At 47.4% G+C, this 27,663-nt stretch overlaps 1 protein-coding gene across 7 annotated transcripts in view; it reads left to right on the top strand.

Annotated features, from left to right (window-relative positions):
- The window catches only part of TAOK2 (TAO kinase 2), a 1,046,857-nt gene that overhangs the window by 291,416 nt on the left and 727,778 nt on the right, over window positions 1–27,663 (top strand). For all 7 annotated transcript variants that reach the window (XM_086932114.1, XM_086932110.1, XM_086932116.1 and 4 more), the window contains 3 exons: window positions 12,352–12,631; window positions 14,052–14,123; window positions 26,663–26,764. In XM_086932114.1, the coding sequence (XP_086788240.1) occupies window positions 12,500–12,631; window positions 14,052–14,123; window positions 26,663–26,764 (306 nt within the window). In that variant the 5' untranslated portion in view covers window positions 12,352–12,499. The remainder of the gene's footprint in view (window positions 1–12,351; window positions 12,632–14,051; window positions 14,124–26,662; window positions 26,765–27,663) is intronic.

The raw sequence follows: 27,663 nt of genomic DNA on the forward strand, positions 1-27,663 counted from the left end.
AAATCCACGACCAAGTTCTCACACAATTTTCTCAGTCACTCCAAAAGTCGACGGACAACCAGGGGGGTTAATCCTGGATTCCTTACCAGTGTACACCCTGAAATTAGAGACATATCCAGTCTCACTGTCACACAGCATATACAGTTTGATTCCATAGCGTGCCCTCTTACTAGGAATGTATTGCCGAAATACCAAGCGGCCTTTGAACAACAGCAAAGACTCGTCCACTGCAATTTCTTTCCCAGGATAAAAGATCTCAGAAAATCGATCAACGAAATGAGCAATGACAGGCCGAATCTTGAAAAGACGGTCACAAGCAGGGTGATCTCGTGGCAAAGCAAGACGATTGTCAACAAAATGCATCATCCGAAGCAAATACCTATCACGACTCATGACTGCCGGAAATATAGCTGTTGCCATCAAGGGACTAGTAGACCAATATGAAGCCATTGATGGTTTCCTAAGCAAGCCCATCAAAAAAGTTAAACCCAAAAACTTTTTCATCTCCTCCAAATTTGTGGGAGTCCACCGGGTAGCTCTAGCGTGGGGCTTAAGGCTGGCACTGTTCACCCTCAAAAAATTTTCAGCATACAAATTAGTCTGCTCTACAATCTCTGCCAAAAACACATCATCCATAAACAACTTGAAAAAATCAATAGGCAAAAAGTTTTCAGTGTTCACCCTACAGCCTGGAACACCAGTAAATTCAGGCAATGCCGGCTGCACCATGCCTGGTGCAACCCAGAGGTCAGAACTTTCAACCTCAAGTCTTGCAGCCGCAGGCTGCCTCTCGTCTCACTACACCAACTGGAAGTCTAGCAGCCCCAGGCTGCAGCCCAGATGTCCCTTCCCGCACTATTGGCACAACAATGTCCTCCGCAACCACAGGCACAGCAATGTCCCCCGCAACCACAGGCACATCATCCACACCAAAGGTAGCTTCATCAGCACTCAGAGTGTCTTCATCATCAGATGAAGCCATGTGTAGAGAAAACTCACTACCTGAATCTTCACCTCCCACCTCTGGATCAGAATCAGAGTCAGTCTCTGGACCATGGTCAGAGGAAGAATCAAAAAGCAATCCAACAACTTGCTGAGCAGTAATCCGGCGGCTAGCCATTATCCTTACAAATAAAGGAGTCTGCACATACAACTCAACAACCCCAACACTGCGCAAAGTAAGATAAAAAATGTAAGCCTTTTTCTAAAAAAAATATATTTAGAAAAAAAATACAATTCACTTACAAGACACAACTACACTCACCAGCACCTACTCTGCAAAGACACAGCAAAGAGGCAATGATATCCCACTAGAAAGAAGAAAAAAAAAACCTTACATCTACAGAAGGACACATCAAAAACAAATGCAAAACATATTTCACAATCACAACAAACAGAAACCAAACATACTCGTATTACTACACACTTTGCAACAAAAAAAACAATTACATTACAAATGAACAAAAAAGAGGTTTCTTACCAAAAACATGTAACTACAGAAAAAGCAGAACAACAGAACCACCAGTAACGGTACCGCACACTGCAACAATCTAAAGAGAAAAAAACAACACACATTACAACAGGCTATGTCACACGGTATGTCACAAATGGGGTGTCAGTCCCCAAGGGGGGAAGATTATAAATCATTATAAACGTGGGCCCCCTGGAAGCAACCCTACGGAGGGCAGAGAGGCCAAATAAAGACACGGCAGAACATACTTTTGAAAACAAATGGGCCCAAGGAAGCAACCCTTGGCCAAGGGGTCGCTCCCTATAAAAAAAAAAAACCTGGAGTCTAGTGGGCTTTTCTACCCCCCCCCTGGGTCCAGAAACGGTAAAATAACCAGCTGATATGCCCCCAGGGGGGGCAGAAAAGTCTAAAAAAATATTAGGTCCACTAGGAAACGACCCTTCCCCAAGGGGTCGCTTCCTTTTCAAATAAAAACTAATCCCTGGTGATTAGTGGGCTTTCTGACGGAACCGTTCCATCATCAGCATCGAAGGGGTTAAGGTAATTTTGGATGCTCATGCGAACCAGTCCATCAGTATTATAGCGCATTTATGAAATCATATGGCTCCGGCAGAAAGAGTTCTATACATGCTAAACCTGGTTTATTTGTAAGGGGCGTCGAATTTGAGGCAGTTATAACTTCTACTAGTATCTGTCTTGCATGGTAAGCCAGCCATCATTCAATTTATGTACCAAGAATATAAAATGTAAGCAAGAAGTAAAATGGGACTTTTCTGGGGTACCTAAAGGTTTTTGACTAGGGGCAAGGCCATTGAAGCAGAACTAATGTGTGACCTTCCTCTGGCAAGTAGTCGTGGAGTGGGAACCAAGTGCAAGTTCTATCGTCATTATTTGTATTCAGGGACTAGTGTGCCATGCACCCACACCCAAAAAAAAACCCTTGGTTATGCAACCTCTCTTTTTCTGGGAAGAACTTGTGATTCTGAGGAGGATGCCTTACTGGAGAAAGGACAATGTCCTACCTGTAATAATCCTTACAGCAACAATCCTGTTTTATTAGAGATTGTTTTCACATCTGATGCAGGAAAAAGATTTCTGGTGAAAGAGTGAGACTAAGCTTTGTGAATCAAAGGTGAGTCTGACTCACCGTAGGCACAACATTTAAAGAGACGCCTTTCTATTTGTGAATACTGCAAGTTAGCTTGTTTTCTTAGTTTTGTCATTAGTATTTTTTAACAAAATATTTTGCATATGAATATCTTAAAAAAATTACAATCTCGGGCCTTTCCAAGGTCCAGCTTGGCCGGCTAGGAATTGTTTTAAAGAATAAATATTACGAATCCAGAGAGGTTTCCCATACAGGAAAATAATTATTGCATGTAAGTAACATTTTCATCTCATTGGAAAAAGCAACAAGATCCCTTTGCACACCTCTTTACCTTTTAATGCCTGCTGGTATCAGTGGTGCGGGTCTCCCTAGGGGTGTTCTTAGTAGGAAGGCTTTGAATGAGATGTACAAAAATTTCAGCCAGCTGCAGATTCTGAAAGATAAAATCATTGAGAATGAAAATTTGCCTAGCCTTGGTGCTGGTAAGTTTCAATTCTATTAAGGACACAGAGGCGAGGATTATGCCTTCTTCCTTTATTTTTTACAGTTTCAAGTGTTTAGTAACACCGCAAACTACATTTCCTATGGACACTTGGGAAATCCAAAAACGAGAGTCAATGAGAGTCAACGGGAGTCCTTCCTCTCTGTCCGCACTCCAACCAGTCCTTATAGTCCTTCTATGCTGTCTCCTCTTCCTTCTCAAAAGGCGAAAGGTTTAGAGGCCATTGCACCTCTTGCTGAATGAGCACCAAACTGCTTAGTATCTATCCCCGCCTCCTGCATTACCCAAAGCACCCATCTAGCGATGGTTGGGGATGAGACTGCTCTGTAAGGCTTGCGTAGCGCGATGAGCAGTTGTCTCTCACCCGGAGTTTCATCAGTCATCCCTTAGTAAGCACGGAGGCTCTGCACAACGCATAGTCGAGGGGAGCCTGGGGAAGCCGGGTATGAAATTACCCTTGTGTTGCTCTTTGTTCTCCTACTCACCGTGAAAGTCACCCCTTCTGGGGAAAGTACTCTGGCAGAAATGTCCAAGGCTCTTACGTCAGACATGTGCCTGCATGACACTAGACACAACAGCATTGTTTCTTCCTTCACTAGATGATGCGGAATGAGGTCGGGATTGAGAAGAATGCGAGGAAGTGGGGAGCCGGATTGGAGAATCCCAATAAAGTTCCAGTAGAACCCGAAACCAGACTTGAGACTCCACCAGGGTGTAATCAAAACCACATCTACCTGCTGGCGGCGAAGCACCGCTGACACTCGTGTGATAATGGAAAACGAAGGGAAGGCATATCCCTGCTCACTCTGCCAGTCTTGGAGGAAAGCATCCGTCACTTCGGCAAGAGGACTGGCCTCCAACTGGAAAATCTCGGTAATTGATGATCTAGTATGGACGCAAAGAGGTCCACCTAGAAGGGGCCCAATTTCTCCAACAGACTGGAGAAAACCTGGGGGTCCAGCTTTCAGACGCTGGCATTCAATAGGTGATGGGAGTGCCCATCGGCCACCTAGTTATGCTGCCCCGGCAGGTACTCTGCTGTCACAGAAATCTGGTTGTCCAGACATAAGTGCCAGAAGTCCTTGGCGAGGTTCGCCAACATCTTGGACCTGGAGCCTCCCAGGTGGTTGATGTAACGGACTGCTGAGATTTTGTCCATCCTGAGGACACACGACTGCACCCGGTCCTTCGTCCAGCACCACACCACACCCCACCGCAAACGACCCCGCCAGCAACTGCAAGCAGTTGATGTGCAAAGACTGCTAGTCAGTGGACCAGGCTCCACCGGTGGAATACTCGCCACACCTGGCCCCCCTTCCTAAGCGACAGGCGTCTGATTGGATAACAATATCCGGAGCGGATCCAAATATCGCTCGACTGTTCCAGGCCTCCATGTGTGTAAGCCACCCCGTAATTTCATCCCGTACCTCGTCCGAGAGGGGAATCAACTGAGAGTAATATCAGACCCTGAGGTGGTACGCTTTCAGGCCCTGCATGGTCCGATAATGCAAGGGTCCGGGAAAAATGTCCTGAATCAAGGAGGCGAGAAGCCCCACAAGACGCGCCAACGGCCGTAAAGAGGTGTGCGACTTCGCCAAAGTCTGACGCAACTCGTGTCTGATCTTCGCCATCTTCCTGGCGGGAAGACTCAGGGTAGACGACACAGAATCTATGGTGAAACCTAAGAGGGTTGCGCATTGGACTGGGACGAACAGAGACTTCTCCTTTTTGATAACAAAGCCCAAACCCTGAAGGAGGTTGACCACGGCCTGTAACTGGGTAGACAGCCTCCCGGGACATTGGTCCATGAACAACATGTCGTCTAAGTAGACGATCATCCGCGCACCCCGTGCTCGCAGGAATTTCACCCCCGGTCTGCGGACCTTGGTGAAGCACCACAGAGAGAAGTATAGCCCGAAAGGGAGTGTGGTGAACTCGAAAACCTGACCTTCCCACTCGAATTGCAGAAAACGCCGATGAAGGGGAAAGATGGACACCTTGAGGTACGCATTCTTCAGGTCGAGCCGGGCCATCCAATCGGATCTCTGAGGAGATGGATGCCCTCCATCTTGAAGTGGCGGTAATCTAGCCACTCTTTGAAATGTTTCAGGTTGATGACCGGGCGCCGACCGCCGGTGACCTAGTCGACTAAAAAGAGATTGCTGATAAACCCCCCTGGGTGCTCCACTGAGAGGCAGATCGCCCCTTTTTAGGTTTTGACTGGCGATGCGCACGTAGTGCGCATGCGCCAAAAAACGTTATGATTTGTGTGTGGAGTCGGGTCTACACCCCCTCCTCCCATTGGCTAGCTCCATAAATGGAGGCTAGCCATTGGGAGAAGGCTCTGTCCATCAATCTCGGACCAGATTCGGGGGCGTTCCCGAGAATTTTTGGCTTTTGGCTACGTCAGCCGAAAGCCTGTTCTCGGGAACGCCCCCGAATCTGGTCCAGCATTGAAGGCACCCGGAAGAAGTCCAGGTGAGTGCTTGCTTTTTTTTTTTTTGCCCGTTCCCACCCCCTCTCCCGCTCTCCGTGTCTCCGGACCCCGTTCCCGCCCCCCTAACGCTGCCTCGCTCTCCGTGTCTCCCCGGCCTCGTTCCCGCCCCCCTACCGCTGCCTCGGCTCCCGTTCCCGCCCCCCTACCGCTGCCTCGCTCTCCTTGTCTCCCCGGCCCCGTTCCCGCCCCCCTACCGCTGCCTCGGCTCCCGTTCCCGCCCCCCTACCGCTGCCTCGCTCTCTGTGTCTCCCCGGCCCCGTTCCCGCCCCCCTACCGCTGCCTCGGCTCCCGTTCCCGCCCCCCTACCGCTGCCTCGCTCTCCGTGTCTCCCCGGCCCCGTTCCCGACCCCCTACCGCTGCCTCGGCTCCTAGTTCCCTCCCCCCTACCGCTGCCTCGCTCTCCGTGTCTCCCCGGCTCCGTTCCCACCCCCCTACCGCTGCCTCGGCTCCCAGTTCCCGCCCCCCTACAGGAGCCCTCCAGCACTGCACGCACGGTTGAAAGCGGGTCTGGAGTGAGAAAGGAAGCACCTTTTAAAAAGAAGAAAAGGAAAACGCAGAAGAACGAGGCCACAGCTGGAAGTACCAATAATGCCTTTGAGCCAGACAGCTATCACGGAAATGAATGACGTGGGACGGGTATCTTGTCAACCCGGCACCCAGCGCGGCACTCTCTAAAATGGCTGAGCATCGCCAAGAACACACCTTATATTCAAGGAGAAATAAACGGCTGATGCTAAAGTGGCTAACAATGACGTCTGAATCCGTGTAGGTGAACATGCATTTTCTCGAATATCCGTGGCAACTCATTTTGCACTCATGGTGGCAAGGGCATGAGTTGTCGACAGTTTGCTATGCAGCAGCTTGCTCTTTGTTGACTTTAAGGCCCTTCTCTCTCTATGCAGTAGTTACTCGTGACAATGACCGGGAACATGCAGTATGTGTCTCTTTGTCGCTCTTTTCAGTTTCGATAACATGCTTTCCTATAAGAGTTTAACCAAACACCAAAAACATAGCGTCTTCTCTGTGTTCGGTTACCAAAGCAATAGACTACTGGCCCTTCACAACACTGAGCGGAGTTTTTTTTTCTGAAGAAACGCGTTTTAAGACGCCAGGTCAGAATTATTCCACTTAGGGTGACTGACAAGACTTTTCAGTCGAAAAACGTGGACTGGCACAGACATAGGACTAAATGTCCTTATAGGTCTCAGGGCAAAACTCTCTCTCTCTCTCTCTCTCTCTCTCTCTCTCTCTCACTCTCACTCTCACTCTCTCACTCTCACGCTCTCTCTCACTCACTCACACACACACATTCCGTCCAAGTCCAGGGTCCAGCTGCTGGTGGGCCCGGCCTTGACGTATGGCCTCTGCAGCCGTGATGCACACCGCATCAAATCATGCTGTGCTGCTTGCTTGAAAAGGTGAAGTAGCACAGCAGGAGAGTCTATATAAGCGAACTTCGGTCCCGGGTTCTGAAAGGGCCTGTTGAAATGTGAGCCTGCACTACAATGTGATTAATGTACAGGTTCACCGACACTCCCTTATTTTTTTTTGTTTTAGACGAAAGTGCCTGGTTAGTCCTTCAAAAACCAGGACTGTCCCGGCAAAAGCGAGACCTGTGGTCACCCTATTTCCAATCAGTATTTTTATACACTGTCGGCCACCTACGCTGTAGTAACGTGCGAATACATCCCGGTATACATTTATTTTGCGAAAAGTATCAAGTTGTTCTTTGTGCTCAATTATTAAGTTTGCGGTGCACAGTAAATAATATTGTGCAAAATGTTTTTCGCATAATGTCGCCCAACATTTTACCTCCATTGCACAGTTCTGAATATGTATTTTCCCCCAGAAAGGGCCTGCAGAAAATTCCCCACCACAAAATCGTGAACGAGCGTTATTTTCCTCTTATTACAACGGGCACGTACTGAAAAAGTCACTTGTGGCAGAGTTTTCACAAGGCGATGTACTCGGAAAATGTTTTAATCCCACACCATCGGCATGCTATTTATCGACCACTGAAGGATGAAAAGCCGAGTTAACATGCCAAGAGAAGTCCAGGTGAGTGCTTGCTTTTTTTTTTGCTTTTTTTTTTGGCCCGTTCCCACCCCATCTCCCGCTCTCCGTGTCTCCGGACCCCGTTCCCGCCCCCCTACCGCTGCCTCGCTCTCCGTGTCTCCCCGGCCCCGTTCCCGCCCCCCTACCGCTGCCTCGGTTCCCGTTCCCGCCCCCATAACGCTGCCTCGCTCTCCGTGTCTCCCCGGCCCCGTTCCCGCCCCCCCTACTGCTGCCTCGGCTCCCGTTCCCGCCCCCCTACCGCTGCCTCGCTCTCTGTGTCTCCCCGGCCCCGTTCCCGCCCCCCTACCGCTGCCTCGGCTCCCGTTCCCGCCCCCCTACCGCTGCCTCGGCTCCCGTTCCCGCCCCCCCTACCGCTGCCTCGGCTGCCGGAGTTGCAGGAGAGCCCCACTGTCTGAAAGAAGATGCTAGGTGTAGCTTTTTTTCTCGTGTCTTTTCTTTTATTGAGCCATGGGGAGGGGTAGGGGGTAGGTGGAGAGGGTAAAGGAATAAGCCCTTTCAGTGCAATGCAGTTCTCTCCAGTCATCCATCATATCTACGCTATCCATCAAGTCAGCCAACTACATTCGAAAATGTGCTCTGTCCCTGTTCATTGAGGATATCCATTTTACCCGTCATTACAGTTACCATTGCTTGTCCGTTTCATAGGGCTCTTGCTTATGAAACATCTATCAGAAGTAATCTTCCTGGTCCATGTTTATCACTTCTAGAACAAATAGATAGCCACCCCTCTGTTGACGGTAGAAGACACAGAATAATATCACTGTCCACCCCATTTCTCTGCTAGCTTGGAATACTCCATGTGCATTTTAATGTGTTTCCTGCAGGAACTCGATTCCTACCCTGTTCTGTTTAAGGAAAGCAAAACAAGTGATGGGTCGACTTCATGAAATAATGTCAGCCACCAGTAATTGTGTGCCCCTGTTGCCTGCGTGTGCCTCCGTGTGCCCCTGTTGCCTGCTTGTACCTCCGTGTGCCCCTGTTGCCTGCTTGTGCCTCCGTGTGCCCCTGTTGCCTGCTTGTGCCTCCGTGTGCCCCTGTTGCCTGCTTGTGCTGTGTGGGTGTGTGTGGAGGGCTCTGTGTGGCTGTGTGTGTGGGAAGCTTTGTGTGGCTGTGTGTGTGGGAAGCTTTGTGTGGCTGTGTGTGTAGGAAGCTTTGTGTGGCTGTGTGGGGGGGGGCTTTGTGTGGCTGTGTGTGTGGGGGGCTCTGTGTGGCTGTGTGTGTGTGTGTGGGGGGGGGCTCTGTGTTTTTGTGTTTGTCATTTGCGAGAGATAAAGCTAGTGGCATTGTAAATGACAATGCCATTTATTTATGTTAAAAAAAAAAAAAAAAAAAATGTCAAGAGCAATGCCAATAGCTCTAACTTTAACAAAGGCAAAACCATTGCATTGTAAATACTTGTTTGAGGAGGGCGGAAACCTGGTCATGCACCATATCTGTATCATGCTGCAGAAAGGAAATGGGGCAGGGGTGGTAGCGCCGACGGGGACGGCCATGAAACTCCATCTGGAAGCCCTGGACTGTCTGCAGCACCCAAGCGTCGCTTGTCAGGGAATATCATGCCGAGAGGAATTGCGCCAGGCTCCCCACACCTGCAAGCTCGCTGAAGGCAGCACACTCACCTCTTCCAGCACCCTATTGCTGGCCTCTCTGGCCTCCGCTGCCGCGGAACTTCTGCCCTCTGGTGGGGTAGAAATTATTGAAGGAGTTATCCTGGTACTGCCTACGACCGGAGTCTTGCCCCCGATCGGAGCTGCCAAAGCGGCCGGACAAACGGCCCCTGCCACGTCCGGCAAACTCCTTTCCAATATTGGTCTGCGCCTTGTCAAGGGAGGTGGAAGTAGCAACAAACTTCCCCTACTCCTTGACGAAAGGGTCGCCAAACATGCCCCCCTGGGCCACGGCACCAGCCTCCAAGGACGCTAAGTCACTCAATTTGAGGTCCACCTTGATCGGGAGGGACCTCCACCTCTCCGTGGAGAGCACGAAGTTGGCATTGCCAAGTAATATTAAAGCGCATTGCACCCAACTGGAGAGAACCTCAGGAGGAATGAGGGCACCCGACACCTTGGCCTCCTCACTCATGTCCAAGATTTTAGTGACCGGCTCCACGGCATCTGGCAGGTGCGCCAGGACCGGTCTATATCCTTCTTAGGGCCTCTAACAAACTTTGCTTGGAATGTTGCCCTCCACGGGTCTATTTCTGGGGTCAAGGCAACCTTCCCCCTCAAAAACAGCAACTGCAAGCGTCTTTATCCATGGGCTTACGCAGACGGCTTGCCACATACTGGGTTACCTTGTCACCAGGGATCCAGTCCAAAGACCTAGGGTGGACCAAATCGTCCGGATCCAGCATGCCGGCTGACTCTTTTGGGCCTGGGGTAGGAGTGGGGAGCCAATGCGTAGAGGAACCCGCTTCCTCATCCATGTCGGGTAAGTCCCCAGTGTCAAAGGGCTCGGGGAAGCAGTACGCAGAGTATCTGGGGTGCAATCTGCGGGGGGCAAGGAGTCAGTGTGAAGGGGTACCTGTGCCAAAAATGCACTTTTCGAGCCCGCAAAAGCATCTGCGTCCACTCCCTGGGTGTGAGGTTTCTTGCTAGGGGGTGAGGAGGGTGGAGGAACAGGGACAGGCGCAGGAGTAGCTGAGATAAGAGCCGCCAACTAAGCGCAAGTATCGTCTAGGCGCACCGATAGTCGCTGCTCAATGGGCCCTATAGCCTGGGCTACAGCCCTGTAGATAGAATCATCCACTGCCTGGTAGAAATCATCGTCCCAGGGTAGATAGTTGAGGGGTTCATCCTGGTATTGGTCCTGCTGCCCTGCATATTAAGGTAGAATTAAGCTCCGCAGGTATTGAAGGAGCGCCAGGCAGCGTCGTGCAGTAGCACACAATTAAAGCCTTGACAGGCACAAGAGTTTGGAGCTGGGTGTGGGTGGCCAGATGTGCACGATAAACGGGCAAAGTCCTTGGACCACAGTAGCCCTTGCTATCGCAGGACAAGCCACCCAGAACAGTTTTCAACAGCACCACAGCACTCGGTGAGAATTCCAACCCCTCAGGGTGTCCAGGGGAAAAATATACACCCACAGCAGGTGTTCAAGAGAAAGGGGCAATACAGACCCCAAACCGGGCGTCACACCGGGTGGCTTAGAGGCAGGTAACGCTCTGAGGGCAGCACTCCTCCCAAACACCGTTATGAGGTATTTGAAATTCGCACTGCCCACCGAGCGAACAGTTCCCCCTGGCGGTGGGAGGACCACACTGCAACTGGCCGGTGTCGCCTCAGGTACGCTAAAGCGTCCCGCGACCCATGGGGAATCTGTGAAAAGAAAACCCCCACAAGCGTTACACCAAACAATGCGTATATCCTGAACTAAATCCAACATCAGAAGTGTAAAAAAAATGACTTAACTTGCTGCTGAGCTGCGAAGGAAGAGGAACCAGCGTAGAAGGACTATAAGGACTCGTTGGAGTGCGGACAGAGAGGAAGGACTCCCGTTGACTCTTCCCCATGTTTTTTGTTTAGAGTTCATACAAATTACAAGGCCAGAGATTGTCAAGTAAAGTGCACATGGCGAAAATCTCCGAATATTCAACAATGTATAAAGAAAAGGTACAGCATTGCATATCAGGAATAAATACCATATAAAGTGCAGAGTGCTAGACATTCAGAGGTAAACATGTCTCATCAATCTTTCACATCTCCCTGTTATAGAGAATAGATACCGTATAAAGTCAAAGGTGCTAAACATTTAGGTATAACCATAACCTGACAATTTTTCCCATCGCCTTATTGCAGAGAAGAGATGTGGCAGTCATAAACTACTATTACAAATCACAGATGGATAAAGTGCAAAGTGCTAAATACAGAATATAAGGCATGGACATAATTCAACGTTCTTTCAATAACCCTACTGCAACCAACAAAGAAGGGAGCAGGCATGTAGAATAAAATTAAAGGATATATAAAGTGCCTGTAAACGTATGGTGTAGGGTAAGAGTAGGTTGGGGAGAAGACATTGCTGACTGATCTTAGCTATTCGAATTGCCACTTCTCTATATTGATAATATAAACTCAAAAACAGTTTTCCCGATTTCTAACATATAACTGTTGAGACTCTTGTTTTTGGATTTCCCAAATGTCCATGGGAAATGTAGTTTGTTGTGTTACTAAAAAGTTACTTCTGTTAAAAATAAAGCGAAGGAAGAAGGCATAATCCAAAGCCTCATGTCCTGCCATAGAATTGATGATGGCTCTTCATTTGTTGAAAAGTTTACAAGACAGACCAAGAATAACCATATTCAGTTGAATCGATGTTGAATAGGCCTATATTCCTATCTGCCTACTCCATCATCAACTACTTATCTTACAGCTGTGTCTTTGCTTCTGTTCTGTTTATTCTTTCAACTCCCTCTTAAAATCAGTGTTGTCGTAGGTGTAAAAAAGTCTCTTGGTAGGCTGGTTAACAAGAAATCTGCTCCCATGTCTCCTGTGTTACACACACCTCTTTAACAACCATTTGTATGTATATAATTATTTTATACACTATATAATCTTACACAAAATGTGCTTTAATGCACCACATAATCATTGTTTTTGCTTAGAACTCAAAGCTAAATATAGGTTGACCTGCGCTTGTTTGAAATGCATTGATGTTAATGTTGTTCATTCATATGATTGGGACTGTTTATCTCCAAGGAACTGGACGGAATAATCGCCTGCATCCTGTTGGGACCCCTGACTGGGCCCGAAACTTGGCTGCCACTGCTCCTGCCTCTGCTGTTGCTTCCATCACTCCCCACGGTGACTCCCCTGTGCAGGGCGGGCACGCACGCTGGCGGTGACCATGCCGTCCAACGCGCGGGCCGGCAGCCTAAAGGACCCGGAGGTGGCGGATCTCTTTTTCAAGGAGGATCCGGAGAAACTCTTTGTCGACCTTCGAGAGATTGGCCATGGCAGCTTCGGCGCAGTTTACTTTGTGAGTTTTTGAGGGTTTGCTTGCTCGATTTTCCTCTCCTTTTCCCTTGCTCCATTTATTGGTCTATGCCAGGATACTCTAGGGACATAGGAGCAGACGTTTTGTTGACTCTTGTCATCCGCAGGAGGAACACAAAAAGCAACCAGACCTGATCAATACGGGTACTGCCTCTCAATCTCTATCCGAGGGGGTATGGGAATTAATTTCATATATCCCACCAACAACCTTTCATAGAAATATTGAAATATTGAATATTCTCAATAATTGCAAAAAGAGGCATCATGAGATCTAGTTGGTTGGCTGTCCATGTAATGAACCTTCTTTGTTATCTTTTTACAGTCACTGTGCATCTAAGAAAAGGGACCAGAAAGGTGGAATAAGACCCCGTACCCTGACAAAATTGCCACTGTTAAATAGGCAATGAAACATGTCGGCCCATCATTAATTGGTCTGCAAGCATGCAGTTTTTTTTTTACTTTGAATAGGCCCATGCATTGTAAATAAAGTCAGTATCCAGTGCTTGGGGTTATCTCAGTTTTAGACTTCACGGGGTTGATTGGTGTTTGTGGTACACACAAACCACATTCTTTTCTCCGTTCTTTTCTGGACACTCATATTTTCTCATTCAAGATAGTTACCGATGATGAGAAATGTGGGCACAACTGGCGAGAACCAACCAGCAAACTCCTATGTTGTAGCGCCTGTGAGGTACTATCTCGTATTTTCACCAATGTTTGTTTCTTATACACCTTTAACCTCTTAAGCGCTGCTGACGGCCAACAGTCGTCACAAGCGCTATCTCCCCAGTGCTGCGCACGACCATTGGACGTCCATTCAGCACTAGTTCCAATGGACAGCGCAGCACTGGGGAGGGATATTTGCGAAGCAGCTAAGGTGCTAAGTGGAGGGTATTTGTATAGCCACAGTGACTTATAATTTGAAGGTTGTTTTAAATTGAAAAAAGTTGGGCTTTAATGAGTTTAAACAATACCTGTGATAAAATGAAGGGTTATTGGTGGGATATATGAAATTAATTCCCATACCCTCTCGGATGGAGATTGAAAGGCAGTGCCGCATTGATCAGGTCTGGTTGCTTTTTGTGTACACATTGAGTGGAGGGCGACCTGATCAATTCTTTTCCCTCTGTAGCTCCCTATTGTGAGAGATCAGCAGGAGGAAGACAAAACTATACTTTTGCCAGTGTCAATTAGTAATAGAACAATCAGCACTTGTTGTTTTAGATTGATGAATCTTTATGCATTTGATGACTTATAAGTGGATGCCTCCCCTCTGCCTTTGTTTATTTTCAGGCTGAATTGTGACCCAAGTATTGCAGGCCCTCTTTCATGGAACTAAAACTGCCTCTATAACTCTCCTGTCCTTGCTTTTCCTTGACCTCTGCTTTCTTGTTTCTCTAAAGGCCCGTGATGTACGGAACAACGAGGTTGTAGCCATCAAGAAAATGTCTTACAGTGGAAAGCAATCTAATGAAGTAAGTTCCCTGGGATATCTGAGCTACTGATATTTTCTGGGCAGAGGACCCTTCACCACTACATTTGGAACACAAGCATCTGATCCTTAAGCTGTGAGAGTTAAGCTCCTTGGCCATTTTAACCTTCAGAGTAAGCTCCTCGGTGCACCTTCATGGATAATCAACCCACACCTTATCATTCCTTCATCTTGAATCTCCAACACCTATACACTTACTGTATATTATCAAGCAGTACCTAATTTCCCCTGAAGTCTGGAATCTAGTGATGTACCCCATAGCCACTAATGTGCAGTCTTTTCTCCAGGTTCTGTCGAACAAAGTGTTTATTTGGTAGTATTCTGTGTGGTAACTCACAGCTTAGTCCCAGGATCAATACAGCACCAAACTCCACTTAAATGACCATGTTACTTCTGTTGGAGTCTTTGACTTGCTCTAGGTATTAAGGGCAAGCAGCAAAGGCTTACCCAGCAAGGTGGTGAGGGTTAGAAACTTGTATACCTTCAATTTTCAGTGCTATAATGAAATTGTTGATTAGGACTTCTATTTACAGATAAGTTAATAGAACCTTTAAATGTTCAATCTACAGATAAAACCAGAAGGGGGTAGTCTCCTCCATGGACAAAGTGCTTTGGACCCCTCTTGGCCAGGACATGAACTGGCACTCAGTGAGTCTGCTTGTACTTGCCTTATGGAACTATCCACCATAGAAATATTTGTTTTTGTGTATTTGCAGTATGAGTGAGAAGAACTCGGGTCCAATTTTCCTTGCATGGGCAGAACCTAGTTTGAAATTAAAGAAACGGTGTGAGTAGTGCCTTCAAGAGTAAGTTTGAAAGCAATTTGGAAGCAGAAGACAGATTGCTGTCCATTATCGCTTTTTTGCCAGTGCTCTGGTAGCCAAATGACAAGCGCGTTAGCACATTCAGACCATCAGTACTATGGTTTACAAAGGGCTCTTATGCGGTTACTAGAAAGCACAGTTTAATAAAGCATAAGAAGTTCTGAGAGGCTTCTGCAGGGGTGGGGAATTCATATCTCCCGACGCCCGAGACATCTAGATTTTCTAAAAGGGCAAGAGGTTTTAATTTCTGTTTTGTCCGAAGGACATGTAGAAAGTCCTAAAGTAATTTGATACACAGCTGTTGAACTCTGTTGTTCACATCCAGTTAATAAGTCGCTCAGAGCAGTTTATTAGCACTGAAAGGACGAATGCAAAAGCTGGGGGTTGCACTTTCACTTTCCCCTGAGCAGAAGAACATGATGGAGCGAAGGTCAAAATTGCAGCTACCTCCGACCCCAGCATGTACATCCACAGCAGTATCAGGCCTCCTGGTCCTTTCATTTACTTTGTGCCTGAGACAAACATCGAGCTTCTGCAGCTCCGAACACCCGCAGCACTGGCATGTAAGAGACTGCCTTTTCTGCCTCTTGACCCCCGCTCTGACTTGAACTTGTGATCCCTGCCTTTCATTCTGTGATTCACCCTTGGGCCTCTTACGGCCCCAAGATTCCTCCACATCCTCACCTCCAGGAACTACTGTAAAGCACCTTGTTTTCCCTTCTCATGAAGCTCGTGCCCCCCCCCCCCTCCCCTTTGTATTTCATATACACCTTATGTTTTACCCGGTGCCTATACCTGCTAACCCCCCTCCGCCTCCATCTCTGACAGCCCTGACCCCCTTCACTTGGCCTCTCATATCTTACGCGTACATTACATCTCCTTACTTTCCCCATGGGGCTTTCATGCAGGCCTCAGGCTCACACCTATTTTTGTACGTGCACTTCGTCTCACTTTTTGCCTTCTCCAGGGTGCACCGTAAACACACAGTTGTAGCAGCTACTGCAGCTGTGAGGTTCTTGATAGGCGTCTTTCATCTGCAGGTTCACAGACAAAGGCTAATTAATGTGAAAGGGTGGGTGAGTGGGTTAAAGGGTGGATGGATAGATGCAAGGATTGATGTAAGAATGGGTGAGTGAAAGGATAGAAGGATTAATGCAAGGTTAAATGAATGGATGGGGTGAACGAGGATAGATGAGTGAAAGGATGGATGGCTGAATGAAAAGGTGGATTGACGGCTGAAAGAACGAAGATGGATGGGTGGATGGTTGGGTGGGTGGATGGATGATAGGTGGATAGGTGGGTGGATGGAGGATAGGTGGATAGGTGTATGGATGGATAAGTGGGTGGATGGAGGATAAGTGGATAGGTGGATGGGTGGGTGGAGGATAGGTGAGTGGATGGATGGATAAGTGGGTGGCTCGGTGGAAAGGTTGCTGGATGGATAAGTGGATGGATGGATAGATTGATGGGTGGATAGTGGAGTGAAAAGGCTGATGAGTGAAAGGGTAGATGGAGGGGGTTAAAAGGGTGGATGGATGAGCAAAAGGACAGATTGATGGTGGGATGGCTGAAAGGGAGGCTGGATATATGAGTTGAAAGGAGGATGGATGGGGTGAAAGGATGGATGGATGGATGGATGGATGAGTGAAAGAATGGATGGAAGATGAGTGCAACTGTGGATGGATATCTGAGTTAAAAAGAGGATGATGGGGTTAAAGCGTGGATGTATGAGTGAAAGGATGGATGGAGGGAGGGATGAATGAATGGAAGGATGAATGAATGGAAGGAGGAATGGATGAGTTTGATGGATAAATTTGGAGATGGAAGGATAGGGTTGGAGAAGGGTGTCACGACCCCCCCCCCCCCCCCCCCATTGTAGCAGCTACAGTGGGGGTGCAGCCCTTAATGTGCCTCTTCGGTCTACAACTCAGCAGACAAAGGCTGATAAGTAACGTGAAAGAGCAGGTGATTGAGTGAAAGGATGGATGGATGTGTGGGTGAAAGGGTGGTTGGATGAGTGAGTGTAAGTGTGTCTGGCTAGATGGATGGATGGATGAATGAATGAATGAGTGAAAGGATAGGTTCAAGGATGGATGAGTGACAGGTATGGTGGATGGACGACTGATGTGATGAAGGAAAGAGTGGATGCATGGGTTATAGGGTGGATGGATTAGTGAGAGAAAAGATGGATGAGTGGAAGGATGGATGGGTGGGCGGAAGGATGGATAAATGGATGGATGAATAAAAAGGAGGGTGGATGGAAGGAGTGAAAGGGTGGTGGATGGGTGAGAAAAAGGATGGGTGGGTGGCTGAAATAGATGGATGTATAGGTTTGGAGATGGTTGGGTAGGTTTAGATATGGGTGGGCGGATGGTTGGATGGAAAAACAATGGTGAAAGGCTATTGGATGAAAGAATGAATGGATGACAATGTAAAGGTAAAATGGTAAATATCAGTGGGCGAATGAAAAGATGAATGGGTAGATGCTTGGATGGGAAAGACAAGAGCTTTTCTAGAGAGGGTTGCAATGGCTTTCTTCACTTGCTTGGTAGCATAAGAACTTTGGTTCAAAGTGGGGTCTATTTTAATTTTCTGCTCACGCACTTGGCCTGCACTATGCTCCTTACTCTATCTCGGCTTATCAGGTGAGCATGGTGCTGTTTTCCAGCACGTTCTTCCTAGACAGCCAACTGTTTTTGTTCTCAAAAAGCCCACATTGCCACAGTAGTTCCTGGAACTGAACAAAACTTTTTGTGCAGATATGCTTCTTGTAAAAGAGCAGAATGCTGTTACGCACAGTGGTCAGCCGATAGAGATAGCATTTTAATTAAAACAAAAGTTCTTGGTTAAAGCTCAATTGTTAAAGAAAGCCACAAAAGTGCACAATGATGGATGTCCTTGCATTAATGCAGATTTACATCTTTCATGAATTCACATGAATTTCCTTAAGTAGGCCAGGAAATCATACTCTAGGAAATATTTGTGAATTGCACTTTCACATGAGCTATGAATGTGTAGTTTTGCCACTGCGAAAATCTGTTGAATGTTTACAAGTTCACTTTTCTTCGAACCACATTTTTCCCAGCCCTCAAAGAAATGTTACTACTGTCAGGAGTACATTTCCAACCCTTCTCAGTATTGGAAAGGATTAAAGAGAGCTGATGAAAGCCCTCAAAATATGCGTGTTAGTAGGTTTGCATAGACTCGAAAGAGCATTCTAACCCTGTAAATATTGCTTACTGCTACCTCCAAACCCAGCATGTAGACTTGCAGAAAGGATGCAAAATAAGGGATTTGCTAGTATTCAAATCCGTCTATACTATGAGCCTGACATAACCAGAGTGGAAATTGCCAAAGCTCTTTTATGACAAGACTGCTGCCATTATTTGACTGTGCACTATATGGCACTAAAGGGACAAGTGGGTTTTGTTAAAGGACAAGCAGATTTATGAAGCTACTTGTCCCATGGACAACTAGATATTTTATTAAATTCCACACCCCTGCTTCTGTTGGAACAGGTAGTTAACAGTAAGAGTAATAAAGTCCCATATATATGTAGCACCTACAACCTCAGCCTGTTGCTTTCTCTCACAAGTCAACTGCTGCAGTTCCTTCTGACCTTTTGTGTACTTTCTTTTCTCCAGCGCTCCCTCTAAATTGTTAAGGCTTCTGGAAACGCTTAACGTGGTGAGAGATGCCACTTAGGGACCTGGGAAATTAAGCATTGAGCAGTATCTTGGTAGTATATATTGTTCAAAGCTGATTTACACTATATTTAGAAATGAGCATTCCAATCACTGCTATCATTCTGAGCAGGAAGACAATTGGGGATTAATCCTGTGTGCATCGGTCAGGTTATGCAGTTCCCTTTATTATTATTATTATGCATGCCACACAGCTTCGTTCTAGCTTTGGTGGTGACTGTACAGGCTCCAACAGGATTGATCTCCCTGCTTCCAAGTCATGCATGAGTCAGTGTTTCTTAATCACAGGTCTGTCCTGCCTCCTGCTAATTTATCCCCACAGGAAATCAAGAGTTGGTGCAGTTGTGGTGTGGATTGAACTGACATGTCATGATTTTGTCATACACCTTGTGGGAGCAATGGCTGCCTGTCTTTAAACTTGTAACATAAGAGTTAAATGATATTCTGCTGCTTGTCCTTCATGCTAAAGAGATAAGTGCTCCATACTGTGTGCTGAAGTGATGAGTGCTATGTATCGCCCCTTCTCTTTTCTCACTCAAGTTACTTTGGTGTGAAGCTGCCGGTTTTGCATCCTTTAGTATGATGGTGTGCTTCTTCTTTTTTCTATGGTATGCTGAAGGGGGTAGGGTCTGCCTGTGGAGGCCTAAGATTAATGCCATGTCTTCCCCTAAACTTTCCATTCTGCTACTTTCCACTCATGCAGTGCGATAGGGTGAGCTGTTTGTTCCTTTCTTTTATGGCAACGAGGAAGTTGCAGTTTGCTTCTGCATCATTAGGATGATTAAGTGCATTTGCATGTTTTCAGTCTTTTAAGGCTAAGCATGTTTTTTTTTGTTTTTTTTTTTAAATCAAAACATGCTTCTTTCCTTCACCCGAAGGGAGAGAGCTTCTTGCAGAATGGTCATAGGCTAAAACTTAACAAATATCGTGCTCTGACCTGAACATCCAAAAACCGGTCCAGGCTGTGCGAGAAGTCTGTGAAGGAACCAGTGTGAAACTCTTCATGGTGTGATGTCAAGATGAAGGTCAAGCTTGTCGCCTATCCAAAACCAGTCCCACATCAGCTCCCACACACCTTCCCTAAGCAAATTGTTATAGTGGGTTTCGACTGAAGGCAAGTGCAAATCCCGTCCCATTCTTCAAAGTCTTCCTTTGAGCCACTTTTGTTGGAGGTGCATCTGGCTTTGGATACAGTGCAGGCTGCGAGACCAAGCCCTAAACCCCATTTCTGAATTTTTCAGTTTGTGACCCCACACATAATGCAACTTTCACCCTGATTGTGCTGGCACTTATGCTCCATCCTGGCTCTCTATTGCACCTGTGGCCTCTTGAGGCCATCTTTCTGGGTGAAAGTGGAGGGGTAGGCCAAAACACTTCCTCTGGTGACTCCTTCCCAGGCGTTGGTAGACCATTCTCAGTCTCCTGATACCTTACTGATGCTGCCTGAGCCTCTTAGTATACTGAAGCCTTTCATATTCACACCTGCTACCAACTTTGGATCGTTTACTGAAAATGACAAATTTCTGAATACGAAGGCTTTCGTACTCTGAACCAGAAATAAAGTAAAACAGATGTTGGAGGAGTCCACTTGTAGACTATTACCTCATACCAACTATAATGGCCGGCTTGCAGAGATTTTTGGCTCTGGTGTATACCCTGTTGAGCTGCCCAACATACTTTAACAAGACTGATTGCAAAAGTTAGATGGGCAGTCTTGTCCCACCTAAGGGTATGTGTTTGTCTCAACTTTTTAACCTGCAGAATGCCAGAGGCTTTGCCAACTCAATTTTGGGGATCCCCCTGGAGGAACTTGCCCTATTCACAGCTGTACTCTCCAAGGCAGTGTAGGTCCTTGAATTGCCATTGCTGAAATAGGAGAATAACTGTAACCTGGGGCGCTAGAAGGGGCACGGCAATATGGCTGCACCCGTGTGAGGCTCTGCCTGGCTGAGCTAAAATTCGCCAAATATCCGCCTGAAATCCTTGCCATCAGGAGTTCTGTGGGGCGAATTCAATAGAATACATCCTCCTGCATCGCTTGCTGGGCTTACGTTGCCCTTTCAGCCTGCTGCCACGATATACACTATATCTTTAATCCTGGCCTTTTAATGGCGGTGCCCGCGAGGCCTTAAGATTGGAGGCATTCCTGGTTCTCATCTAAGTCGGCGGCCACACGTTCGGTGCTTGCGACTTCACCAGCGCAACTGATCGGGTTGCAGCGGACGGCTGCTCTGGGGGCGCTGCTGCGGGCTCCATATCCTTCAAGGAGCTCTGGCGGCGAAGTGCGGTGAGAGGGCCCCCTGAGACTAAGCGCCGCTGAAAGAAGGCTGACAGAAGAGGACGGCGCTTGTGCCCCTGGTGCTGGCGGCGGTGAGTGGGGTTGCGGCCTGTGCTGGGCCTGTGTTTGCAGAGGCAGGGACGGGCCAAGCGCGGTCCGCGGGCTGGGCACTGCTGCCTTGTGCTGGGGTGCGCGAGCTGCCCTAGCGTTGTTGCTGGGATGGGCCGTTGATTGCTGCAGTCCCACATCGAGGGCCACTAGTGCTGCTTCCCCTTCATTTCCTTAATATCAGCGTTTGCCTTGGGGAGATGCACACAGAGACACAGATGTCCCAGGCAAGCGCTCGCTGCTGAACATCACAGCATATCTCCGGCAAACAGAGAAATTATAGATTTGCATTTTCTGCCTGGAGCCATTTTACCGCGCTTTCTGGTATTGCCTGCAAACTTGGTTGAGAGGTGAATATAGCTTAGGCTGGTCCCGCATTGGTGGCCTGGGGCTTGATATCGTAGCTTTGCACTTCTTTCCCCGACACAATAGATTACTGGGCTACTTGGTCCCCTGAATTCGTGGACATGTGAATCGACTGGTGAGTCGATGCTCTGGAATAGAGGGAAGCCCTGTACCACCCTTGTGACCTGGCTGTTTTCCCTGGACTACGTGGCAGCTATCCTCCCAATCCCTGCCGCTGAGTGTGGTAGAGGGACTAGTATAATTTTCCGGAGCTCCCCCTGGCCGCCATCATGGGCCGGACAAACAAGTTGCAGCCTCGCCTCATGTTTGAGGCGCGCAAAGCCCCTAAGCCCTCACAAAGAGCAGCTTCGGACTCTGAGGCAGATGCCCAGGATGTCGGGCAACCCACATTGGAAACCACACTCTTGCCATGTAGCACAGCCTTCAATCTATAGAGGGCACAATGGCGGCTGTTAACCAGCGTCTTGATCAAATGTCATCCCAGCTAGAGAAACAAAACGCCCGTATGGGGCAAGTTGAGCAAAGGGTATCTGCCACGGAAGATGGGCTGAGCGAAGTTACAGGGAAAGCTCTGAATATGGAAAAGATCCTCTCTCTTATTCAGGCAAAGAATGAGGGTTTGGAGACTCGTTCCCGGCAGAACAATATTGGAATCACGGGGCTGCCAGAGCCCACAAATGTGGGTAGCATGGAGACATTTGTTGAAACACTGATCACAGATATTTTTGGTACTGACCACCTGTCACCCATTAATATTATGGAGCGTGCTCATCGCCCCCTTGCAGCTCGACCTGTCCCAGGTGTCCACGCCCCGTTATTGCTCGGGTGCTTAACTACAGGGACAGCAACACTATTTTATGCATGGCTAGGGAAAAAGGGACAATCAAACATCAGGGAAACACTCTCTCCTTCTTCCCAGACTTCTGTGGCTGTGCAAGCGGCGCACTGAGAGTTTGGCGCTGTAAAAAAGTTTCTGCAAACTGAAGGGGTCCCATATGCTATGCTATTCCCCGCCCGCCTGAAGATAGGTTCAGCAACGATTACAAGATATTCACACAACTTCCAAGGCCGCATTGGATCATGCTAAACAATTGAAAAGGAGACAACGAGAACCTCAAGCAGTATCTGCGAATGAAGGTTGATGATGGCAGAGGGACAGTTCATTATTCTTTGGTATATTGAGTATAAGACTGGGAAGTTATAGCCCTCTACGATATAGATTTGTGCTGTTTTCAGGCGATGCGTAACATTTTCTCTTGCAGGTGGAGGGACCTTGAAGGGCTAAATACTATTGCCTCTTGGGGCTCCCAACATGTTTGGAATGGGCTTGGTTCTCAGTTGTAGTAATTGTTTGGTTCAGCCACCTCCTCCCAGATAGGAGGCCAGAAGTTCTCAGACGCCCCCCAATGAGTGTACCCCGTGTCTGTACTCATTTTTTTGTTCTTAGTTGGGTTGGGATGGGATGGCTTTGGCGAGTTGGGGGTCCTGAAGTGGGAGGGGGTCGGGGTGAAGGGGGTTCTTTGAAGGTATGGCAGAATTGCAATGGGATTTTATTCAATATTCTTAGGTCCGTTTCACATCGCTATGAATACTAATGTTAGATTCCTCACCTGGAATGTGTGAGGGCTCAACACTCCTAAAAAGATTAGATCAGTTTTTGCATATTTGGATCGTATGGGAGTGCACGTGGCCTTACTGCAAGAGACCCACCTCACAGTTGAATCCGCAAAAAAGGTGGAAGCACGTTGGGCGGGTACTAAAGTTGCGTCCTCTTATTCTTCCTACTCTAGAGGGGTGCTAATCATTATAAAAAAAGGTGTTCCGTTTACTGCGATTCGAGCGGATATGGATGAGCAAGGACGAGTGGCGCTTCTGCATGGATGTTTGGGAGGCATGAGTGTATTGTTGGTAAATTTTTATGGTCCAAACACAGACCCCTCCTTCTATTCGTATGTGTGGCGAAGAATCTCCACATTTCCCCCAACCGCGCTCATTTGGGGTGGAGATTTTAATGTTTGCCTGTACTTAACGTTCGATAGAACTGGCAGTTGTTAGGCGAGACCTGAACAAGCTGCTGAGGTGATACTGGGGATATGTGAGGCAGGAAGCTTATACGATATATGGCGACCTCGACATCCTGCGGGTCGGGAGAGTACGTTTATTTCCATGGATCCCGGTCCCGTATAGACTTCTGGCTGGTTTCAGAGGAAGTTTGTACATGGGTAAGGGAGGTGAATCACGAGGCGCAAACACTTTCGTACCACTCTCCAGTAGCTTTAGACTTGCAGGTCCCCACCTGTGAGCGGCCACCTTTTGCCTGGCGCCTACAACCCACTGAATTAGCAGATACAGTTTTTAAACAGACCATTGCCAGGGCGATCAGGAATATTTTTGGGGAGAATGAGGGCTCAGTAGACCGTGCAGGAGTGCTTTGGGTAGCGTTTAAAATCACCATTAGAGGGCTTGCATTTGGGCACAGTCTGGAGTGCTGCGTGATATCCGGGTCGCATTAAAAAGGTGGCCTTCGATATATCCACACTCGACCGAGACTGAGACTAACCCCTCAACGGCAAAACTGGCGGACATACGAGTACTTGTCATGGAACATAATGAAAGAGTTGACCAGGAGTTGCTCTACTGTGCTCGCCGCAAGACTGCTCGCTGATGTCATTTTGTTCCTGTTCTCTCTCTCTCTCTCTCTCTCTCTCTCTCTCTCTCTCTCTCTCTCTCTCTCTCTCTCTCTCTCTCTCTCTCTCTCTCTCTCTTCCTCTCTCTCTCTCTCTCTCTCTCTCTCTCTCTCTCTCTCTCTCTCTCTCTCTCTCTCTCTCTCTCTCTCTCTCTCTCTCTCTCTCTCTCTCTCTCTCTCTCTCTCTCTCTCTCTCTCCCCCTCTCTCCCCCTCTCTCCCCCTCTCTCTCCCTCTCTCCCCTCTCTCTCCCTCTCTCCCCCTCTCTCTCCCTCTCTCTCCCTCTCTCTCCCTCTCTCTCCCTCTCTCTCCCTCTCTCTCCCTCTCTCTCCCTCTCTCTCCCTCTCTCTCCCTCTCTCCCCCTCTCTCTCCCTCTCTCCCCCTCTCCCCACTATTCTTTTTTCTGTATCCCCTTTTAGGTCGAGCCTGTAGCAGCTCGCAAACAAAAAAGAAAAGCATTTGCAATGCAATAGCTATTGGTGTTGCATTATTATTAGCAATGCCAATATCTCAAACTTTATTAATGCAGGACCTATTGCATTGCAAATGCTTGTTTTGGATTTGTTGTTCACAACGCCATGCTCCGGACAGAGCTATCGACATCAAGGAACTATTTTTAAAGCATATTTTGATAAGTGAAGATTTTGAAGTATAGTATTGTGTATTTTGGTCTTGTCTTAAGTATATAAAAATTGGATATTTTTCTAAACTGCCTTGGTGTCCTTCTGTAGTGCGTACACTGTTTTACTGTTGGTTATGTGCAAATGCACTGCCTCTAAGATCATCCTGGCTGCTCGTGCCAAGCTACTAAGGGGGTGAGCAGGGGTTATTTTATAAGTTTAAATCCCTTATCCTGACTAGAGGGGTGGTTTCTGCCTCGCTTTGGCGCAAGCTTTCGCATAGCCAGAAATCCCATTTCTAACACCTGACAGAATAGCATTGTAATTAAATTTAAATGAGAAAGGCATGCAAAATGGATAGTCATCAAAATAAGCTTGCTTTTTAAATTAACGATGTGGCAAAACAAAGAGCTGCCAACTTTGGGGCTGGGTAACAGAGTTTGGGTCTCTGCGTCGGCTCTCTCCATGCCTACAGAAAACATGGCTATTGTCTCAAATAAAATTAAACATTGGTGAATCAACACTAAATATGGAACAAAAATAAGATCACAAATGCCGATCCTACTACGGCAATGGTAGAATTCCCTTCGAGAACATGTAGTGGATCAGGTGGACAAACTGCGTGGAGGCAATTCAAATAATAAGAGTGCGCTGACCAAACCATAAATAAACCGAAGATTAGGGGGACATGTAATAGGCAGTCACCATGAAAGTGTAAACCCCATCCTAAGACAGGACAAAAAGCAGCGTTTCATCAATGAAAAGGAAGGAATTTAGGAAAGCACATGGAGCACCGTATGAAAAGTGATGGCTGTGATGAAATCCCACAGAGTAGATACGGCATGTCTCAGGAGACTGTACATGCGCTGCCTTGGCTCAACATAAAAAGGGCCCCCCACAATTTCGCTAAACATTACTGCGTGGATGTTTTAGCTCATCAACAAAACTAGAGTTGGACAGGCAGTCTTACATACACACTTCCAGTCTTTTGCACAATAATAGGGCTAGCCTCTGCATATGGGAGGACTTGTTTACAGTCTATGCACAGCATCTGTATCTACAGTTGCACATGCCACAAATGGAAAATGTTTCCCTGTAAGCATCTATTTGTGACATTTAGTATTGTATATTTACAAGCGCCCATCCTCCTACCCCCTGGAATGTTGCAGTTCTATATTCCTTGTCCTTGATCAGTCCTCTTTACTGTATCCCTGTGCTTTGTCTACATGCTCTCCTTCTGGCCGGGAAAAACAATCTAACAATGGAGCCAATGCCCATCTGCATTACCAGTCATGGGTGGAGTCACTATACCTCCTGACTTGCTCACATACAAGCCGAACACTAGATGGCTGGAGTATGCACAGCATGTGAATCTACGGCACTACATGTCACAAACAGATGCTTACAGGTTATAAGTAACATTTTCCTCCTGACTGTTCGAACTTTTCTAACACACTATTTTATTTTACTTTTTCCCAAACCTGGATCACAAACAAGTCAGTTCTCCATTTAACAAAATCTGTGAATAAGATAATTAGGAATGATCATGTTTTCTTTTACTTCATGAACTTGAATGTTATTATCTGTGCTTGTTTTTTTTGTTTTGATTGTAAAATATTTGTTGACTAATCAAAAATCTATATATTTATAGTCTGCAGGGCTATTTGAGGAATATTCAAGTATGTGATATATTTATGTAGCATATGATTGAGAATAGTCATTCTAAATTGGAGCACTTATTCTTTGTAGTAGCCTAGACTAAGGGCAGCAGTCGGTGTTGGAAAGCTTATCAGTGTGACCGGATTGGTTACAAAAGGGAGTTGTCTCATCCCACTCTTCCCAAGTAACCTTCCTATTAGTACCTAGATCTGCCTCCTATTGAAGACTTGTGCAAGTGTACTTCATATTTGTCATATTTATGCATTTTTCCTTGTACAGAAATGGCAAGACATCATAAAAGAGGTGAAGTTTCTGCAAAAGCTCCGACATCCCAACACCATAGAGTACAAAGGTTGCTACTTGCGGGAACATACTGCTTGGGTATGTAGAGATACATTTGTATAGACAGCTGCGTAGGTGTTGGCCCAGGCGGTTAGCTTATTGCTTGATGGGCCTATGATGCATTTTTTTTTTTTTTTTTTATTGTATTTATTATGAAAAAGCACAGCACAATGTATACGCAATCACTTGCCTACAACCCATCCCGGGCCGGCAACAGGTCTCCATGCAACAACAAATACAGATACCGTGACACATTAACAACATAGAGTCCAGTGTGAAAGTTTGTTGGAGGTCTGCCGGAGACGGGCCTCCTCTGTAGGCTCGTATCATCTACAAAGTAGTGTGCAATTCAAATAAATTGGCAAAGCAAGACAGTTTTATATTTCTCCCCCCCCCCCCCCCCCCCCCCCCAACCAGCCCCAACTCTCTAAACTCCCCCCTCCCCTCAACTGGTCCCTCATTCGTGCTCCCCGAGTCGCCTGTAGACGTCTCCATCACCTGTGGTAGCTAGTGCGGCCTGCCGCCCTCCCCCTGTCCGGTGTGCCTCCCCCCTGTTCTCGCTTCTAGTAGGGTGGGGAAATCCCTACAGGTTACAGTACCTTAGTTGTGCGGAGGAGCACCCTAGTCATGTGTATCCGATGGCCCTTGCACGTCACTCCCTCTGTCTCCCCCCTCCCCCTCCTCCGAGATTTCCCCGTCCAGCTTGGAGGACAAGTAGGTCTGGTACAGCCCCCAGAAGTTCTTGGGGCGACTCCCAGGTGGTAGGAGCTCACTGTATGTGTCCGCCTGCGTGTTACAGTATTTCATGTCGCTAACCCATCGCTTGAGCGTAGGTAATGGCCCCCTCATCCAGCATAGCGCGACCACCCTCTTCGCAAGGAGCAGTCCCATGCTCACCAGTTTCCTAACCGCGACGGGAATCGATTTTGTGTACCCCA

Source organism: Lissotriton vulgaris, chromosome 7, assembly GCF_964263255.1.
Source record: "Lissotriton vulgaris chromosome 7, aLisVul1.2, whole genome shotgun sequence".
NCBI lineage: Eukaryota > Metazoa > Chordata > Amphibia > Caudata > Salamandridae > Lissotriton > Lissotriton vulgaris.